The sequence below is a fragment of the Bison bison genome, unplaced genomic scaffold (genome assembly GCF_000754665.1).
Source record: "Bison bison bison isolate TAMUID 2011002044 unplaced genomic scaffold, Bison_UMD1.0 scf7180017864526, whole genome shotgun sequence".
NCBI classification, from domain to species: Eukaryota; Metazoa; Chordata; class Mammalia; order Artiodactyla; family Bovidae; genus Bison; species Bison bison.
Genome location: NW_011495077.1, coordinates 54,871 through 62,164, shown reverse-complemented (window position 1 = coordinate 62,164; position 7,294 = coordinate 54,871). Strand labels below are relative to the sequence as shown.

Genomic DNA, 7,294 nt, shown 5'->3' with positions numbered 1-7,294 from the left:
GAGACAGCCCATCACTTACCACCATGTTACCCACCCATCTTCCCCATGGAGTGTCTATGTTTGCAGATGCTGCCCCTCTGTGACTGTATCAAAAATTGCTGATGCAGTAATACCTGGTAAATAGTGGTTACTCAAACATTTGTTGAATGATAAATAAATGTGTATGTTTACTTATCTGAGAATTTGAATGCAAATGTCCCAAAGAGTAATTTAATTAATTACTCTTTTTTAAAGTAATTAAGTAATTCCCTTCCATGAATGCAAACTATCAGGAGTTGCTTGTAGCTATTTAGAAATGTTACCTTTGGAAAACTGTGTTAGCCCCAGTAGCCCTTGTTAATTTGAATGCAAATGTCCCAAAGAGTAATTTAATTAATTACTCTTTTTTAAAGTAATTAAGTAATTCCCTTCCATGAATGCAAACTATCAGGAGTTGCTTGTAGCTATTTAGAAATGTTACCTTTGGAAAACTGTGTTAGCCCCAGTAGCCCTTGTTCTACCGTTACAAATTATCACAAATTTGATGGCTCCAAAAAGCAAGAACTGGTTCCCTACAATCTGGAGGACAGAAGTCTGAAAACAAGGTGTCAGCAGGAACATACTCCTTCTAAATGGTCTAGGAGAGAATCCTTCCTTGCCTCTTCTGGCTTCTGGTGGCCCCAGGTCCTCCTTTGCTAGTGACTGTATACCTCCAACCTCCTCCTCCATCAAGAAGACCTCACAAGGCCTTCTCACCTGTGTGTCTCTTAAAGGGACACTTGTCACTGGATTGAGGCCCCACCAAGATAATCCAGTATGATTGGATTTTGATACCCTTTTCTCAATTACATTTGAAAAGTTTCTTTGTTAAATAAGTTCACATTCACAGTTTCCATGGGTTAGGATGTGAATGTATCTTTCAGGGCCCACCCTCCAATGCACTATAGGGTCCTTAATGTCTTTGAAGTGTTGCCATGCAGTTATATAAATGGTAGACATCTCAAGACTTCTTTAAAGTCAAAAGCAAATCTGAATCTGAATTACTTTATATATAGAAACAGAAAGAGTAGCAGGTTTGGGATGTAATGGAAAAGGAAAATCCCATGAGTTAACAAAGTTCTTTGAAATGCACATAACTGGGATAACTTTTCCTTTTCAGCCATGTTGGATTTGGACCCCCAAATGAAGACAAATCTAACAATGCTATGTTGGTGAAGGCTCCACCTCCACCCTAAAAGAGCAAGGGGTCTGGAGCAGCACTCGAGGATGCTTTAAAAGTTCCCTCGTCTTCATGCAGATCAAGATCCCTGCTGCGGTTTACACAGAAGAATGTAAACCAAGACAGAATAGTTACCCACTGGAGAAGACTGGCCTTTCCCAACCCACACCATCGTATTTGCTATAGCCTGTCTCTGGGTCTTGTGCTGTGAAGGAGATATTTGCTAAATGAAAAGAAGGGAAACTGACCGTGCTTTGGTTTGTGGACTAAAAGGAATCTCTTCATGCCTCGTACTCATAGGAAACAGTTTGAATGAATATAAATATAAGATGGCCCTCAGTAGCAAATATTCCTGTCAAACCACCTTAAGAGGGGACCAGATCCAAGAATATTTATAATTAAAAGTTAGCAATATTATCCTCTATGATGTCACATAAGAAGTAATGTTGCTTGAACTGGGCTGTAAAGGTTGAGTACATATATGTGTTTTACACAAGTACTTGGGAAAAATCCTTCTGACCACAGAGGACAGCATCCGCAAAGGTTCAGATTAAGGAAAAAGCTTAATACCAGCATAAACGGTTTTATTTTAAAGTGGCTGATGTACATCTAGAGTATGAGGCAGAAAAGGGTGAATGAGAAAACTAGAAGTAACTCAGGGAAAAATTGTACATTGCCTTGTAATTCTTAATATAAAATTTGATCTTTACAATTTCTAATGGTTCCTCATTATCCAAAGATGAGCAGGAAGCGAACTAATTTTATATGTTATTGTTATTATTGTTGTTATTGTTATTCAATTATTGTTATTGTTGTTCAGTCGCTAAGTCATGCCCAGTTCTTATTGACCCCATGATCTGCAGCACATCAGGCTCCTCTGTCCATGGGATTTCCCAGGCAAGAATACTGGAGTGGGTTGCCACTTCCTTCTCCTATATATATATATAAACTCTGTGGCCATGTAGAAGTCAGATTCAAAGAGTTGAGAATAAAGGCAAGAAGAGTGTGAAGAGGCCTTTGCAGTTATCCAAGTGAGAGGTGCTAAATGCTTGTATTAGGGGAGCTGCAAGGAGTATAGAGATGAGGAAGTGGGTGTGGGTGCTATTTGAGAAGTAAACTGACATGACCTTGATGATTATTAAGGTCTATGTGCTTCATTAGCACTCTGGTGCCAGTTGCCACAAGGAATGTATTTATTCTATCAGCTCACGTGGAAACTAGTGGCCAAAGTTACCTCCAGTGATCCTTGCTCCCTGATATCTGGGACCTTATGTAGCCCCTGTACACACTGAGTCCAGGCTGGCTGCATGACTTACTGTAGTAAACAGAAGAGCAGAAGTTATCATCATGCCAGTTCTTAGGCGAAAGCTGGCGACTCTTTGGCAGTTGACACTTCTGTGATTTTGGAAGCCCCGAGGCACAGTGTAAGCTGCCCAGCTTCCCTCAGGGCCACAGAGAGAGATCACATGTGTGGGCCATGGTCACTCCTGAGAATGTCTGAAGAAGAGATGAGCCCGGGCCTCTGAGATTTCAGTTGAGCCTCAGCTTCCAGTCAACCCCATTAATTAAGTGAGTAAATTGAGGGATTCCAGTGCAATTGAGCCCCCTTTCACCGCATGGAGCAGAGGTATCATGAGATAATTAAACAGTAAGTTTTGAGGTGGTTTGTTGTGCAGCAAAACACAATGACACTGAAGCCCATGAAGAGAATCCTGTTGAAGACTTGTGAGATATTAGCAAGAATGAATGGAGAAGGCAATGGCAACCCACTCCAGTACTCTTGCCTGGAAAATCCCATGGACGGAGGAGCCTGGTAGGCTGCAGTCCATGGGGTCGCTGAGGGTCGGACATGACTGAGCGACTTCACTTTGACTTTTCACTTTCAGAATGAACAGAGAAGGAAATGGCAACCCAATCCAGTGTTCTTGCCTGGAGAATCCCAAGGATGGGGGAGCCTGGTGGGCTACTGTCTATGGAGTCGCACAAAGTCGGACACGGCTGAAGTGACTTAGCAGTAGCATCAAGAATGAAATGTGTTTTTCCTCTCTCTGATTTCTGATTGTCTCTAAGAGCTGGACCTGAAACATCTGTTTCACCAAACTTCATTTCACGTGTGGTCTGAGTGCTCCTGCCTTAGCACAGAAGATTAGCTGGTGATGCTCAGGTGTGATCAGAGAAGGCAATGGCACCCCACTCCAGTACTCTTGCCTGGAGAATCCCAGGGACGGAGGAACCTGGTGGGCAGCAGTCCATGGGGTTGCTAAGAGTCGGACACGACTGAGCGACTTCACTTTCACTTTTCACTTTCACGCACTGGAGAAGGAAATGGCAACCCACTCCAGTGTTCTTGCCTGGAGAACCCCAGGGATGGGGGAGCCTGATACGCTGTGTCTATAGGGTTGCACAGAGTTGGACACGACTGAAGCGACTTAGCAGCAGCAGCTTAGGTGTGATGAGAGCCTTGGCCCTCATGTTGGGGCCCTACAGTAAACAGGGAGATGTGAGCTTTCCTTGTTCAATTTCATATTTATATTTCTCTCATTCTTCTCACTCCATGTGACTTTAAAAATGAGGGACTATTTAAGAGGTCAGATCTGTGTCTCTATAACTAACACAACAGAATATTTTCAATTTCAAATCCATTTGAGAACCCAAAGAAACTGAAAAGTTTGGCTCATATTTGCTTGGTTGTATATGACTTTCATAAAGACACAGGTGTTTTTTAAGGAATCTCACTTCCAGGTTTGCATTTTCCCCATGTTTATGAGTAGATTTTCCAAATTATGTGCTTCTGCATCCAGGAATTGATTACCTGTGTGGAAAGTGTTTTATCTTCTTATCTCCTAAGGTGAGGAAGAACCCAGGGAATGTGGAATCACAGGTCAGTTTCAAGCAGCATTCTATATTGAAGTGCTGTACAAATGTAATCAGTTTCTATATGTTCTTTAGTATGAAAAATACATGAAGCACTGTGTTGCAGCAATACACAGTATAGACATATTTTGTCCCTGCTTTTTCTCTGTGCTTTTTGTTTCTACCAATTCATAATTAGCTAAAACACAGGGTCTTCACTGAAATTTCTTCCATTGATCTTTATGCCAATACTGTTGAAGATCCAGTTTGGGAAGTTGACCAGCAGCTCTTTTCTTACATGTTGTTTAATTCCATCAACGCTACTGTACAATGAACTACAGGTTCACCTCAGTCACTTCTGTGCTCTATCTTCTACTTCTATGCACATGCATATAGCAAAACGGATTCAACCATTTGCAACCTGATGGACAAATAGATTCATTACTGCCTTGTGAATGATCTTTGAAAAAGAAATCTTTCACATGAAATAGTTTTGGTCTGAGGGGTTTGTATGCAAACCAGTATTGTTTTTATAATATATATTATCTTTCCTAAACATAATGACACTAACAGATTTTTTAAAATATAAATTTATGAAAGAGAGAGAGCACAATAGCAATGTAATTCAGGACGCTGGACAGAGGCTGGATATTAATTACTGATGTGTATGGTGGGACTGCTGCTGCTGCTGCTAAGTCGCTTTAGTCGTGTCCGACTCTATGTGACCCCATAGACAGCGGCCCACCAGGCTCCGCTGTCCCTGGGATTCTCCAGGGGAGAAACCTGAAAACACAAGCTATGAGATAAAGAGGCCCAGAAGCAAGTTAATTCATGTTGACAAACCCCAGAAAGACCCCAGAATTAGCAGCCTCTGCCAGAGGAGCCTGGCGGGCTATCGTCCATAGTGTCCATAGCTCAGAGTCGGACACACCTGAAGCGACTAAGCAGCAGCAAAGCACCAGTGCGGTATTAAGTGAAAGTGTTAGTCACTCAGTCGTGTCCAACTCTTTGTGACCCCATGGACTATAGCCCATCAGGCTCCTCTGCCCATGGAATTATCCAGGCAAGCATATTGGTAGCCATTCCCTCCTCCAGGGGATCTTCCTGACCCAGAGATCGAACACGGCTCTCCTGCATTGTAGGCAGATTCTTTACCATCTGAGCCATCAGAGAAGCCCAATATAGTATTAAACTGGTGGGTTATTTGGAAATCTGCAAAATAGCACAGGATCAGATAATAGATCAGCTTCATATACCTGGAAATTACTAAGAAACTCAGATCCTGGAGTTCGGTTACTGATTCATTATCACAATTACGATATAAACTGGGGGAGAGACCAAGTTTAGTGGTGAATTTCCCCTATCAATGCTTCTTCCAGTCCATGGGATCGCTAAGAGTCGGACACGACTGAGCGACTTCACTTTCACTTTTCACTTTCATGCACTGGAGAAGGAAATGGCAACCCACTCCAGTGTTCTTGCCTGGAGAATCCCAGGGACGGGAGAGCCTGGTGGGCTGCTGTCTATGGGGTCGCACAGAGTCTGACACGACTGAAACGACTTAACAGCAGCAGCAGCAGCAGCAAATATCACAGCGACTTTTCAAAATGCAAACAGCCACATAGTAAAGAAATGACATACAGATGTCCATGTAGTGGGAAGTTTGAACTAAAGCAAAACCAAAATCTCCAACGAGTTAAATGACACAGAATTGACTGTTCTGTTACAAAACATGCAGACTTCCATGCCAGATGTATGAGACAACATATCCCCATATTACATTCATGCACATAAGGAAATACCATAAAGACTAGCTCTTAGGATGTAGCAATAGTGAGGGGTAAATATTACCCAGGTATAACCACATTATTTTAGATAGTTTTGAAAACTATCTAGTTTACTTGGAATCACAGGGAAAGAGGAGGCTAGGAATTGGAATTAAGGAGATTAGTGATGTTTGGGAATAGTCCAAGTTAGTTGAGGAAGCTACAGTGATTGGAATTCCTGTTTATCTGTATCTTCATTTCCCCCTGATTACCAAAAACACTGTCATTCATTGAATGTCCCTTTTCCTCCAGACAATGGCTCTTCATCAATACTTGTCCCAGAGCAGCAGCAGGCATGGGTTTGGGTATGGGCTGCAGAGGGCTGAGGGGCACTGTGTGGAGGCACAGAGGTATGTGGCTGAGTCTTCAGGCTGGGATCCTCTGATGTACATGGAGCTGTAGCCCTCCTTAGTATTCAGAGTGACTCTCACTCGTCCTTGCTTCTTTTCATCCCCATTTACACTTATTACAAACAAGTTCTTGGTGGTCTTTGCAGGTTTCCATCTGTACCAGTGTAAAGCATAGAAAGAGCTGGAAGGGAAACTGCAGATGAAATTGGTGCTATCTCCTTCCTGAACCCACAGCAAGGGAGGACGCTGTTCCACAGTCAAGAGGCTGCTCACTCCTGTTCAGAAAGACAAGGTCACACATAGAAACTGATTTCTCTACAGTGTTCATTGCCTTCACATATTCCCGAATATTAGAATCTTGAGGTGCCTGACTGCATCTCCCTCCTTCCCCATCACCACCCAGACTGTTCAGAATGTCTTCAGCAGCCCCAGGACTTACGGCCAAGATGAAGCCACAGTATCAGCCATGAGGCTGGCAAAGTGTTCCTCTCCATTTATCCTGATCAAGTATCCTCAGCAGAGGAATGTTCTGCAGCCTAGATTTGTGAAACATGCTTTTTCAGAAAATAGGTTTCTGTACCTGGTTGCCCAACCAATCAGAGACAAGACCACATACATGTGCTAGAAACACACCAACCATTTCTGGCCTAGAATCAGTTGCCTGTGGTTCAAAATGAGGATCAAACACTGCTTTCTTGAGACCAACTTCACAAACATTGAGATGAGCTCACTACACAAAGAGAACTGACAACCTTTCAGAAGTGGGCTGCTTATCATGGACTGCTACTATTCACCTTTAGAGAGTGGGATGGCAATATGTGACGTGAATCTGGCTTTGGTTAAGAATCTTTATATGTATTCTAAACAAAATTTTTAAAACTTTCAAATTCCCCAAATAGAAATGTTCACCCACATAATGTGCTGAATTTTCTTTTGCTTCATGTACATTATTCTAATATGAAAGTCACACAATAGAGTTACTATTATTTCTACTTTACAAATAACAAAAACTGAAGCTCAAAGAGTTTGGGTGATTAACTCAAGGTGAAATATCAGGGAAGTGGCAT

General features: G+C 42.3%; 1 gene segment (V, D, J or C); it reads right to left on the bottom strand.

Moving 5' to 3' along the window:
* Positions 1–5,869: 5,869 nt before the first annotated feature.
* LOC104981962 lies at positions 5,870–6,927 on the bottom strand. The segment is given in 2 exon segments: positions 5,870–6,502; positions 6,667–6,927. Coding segments are annotated over 2 exon segments (414 nt in total).
* Positions 6,928–7,294: the final 367 nt, after the last annotated feature.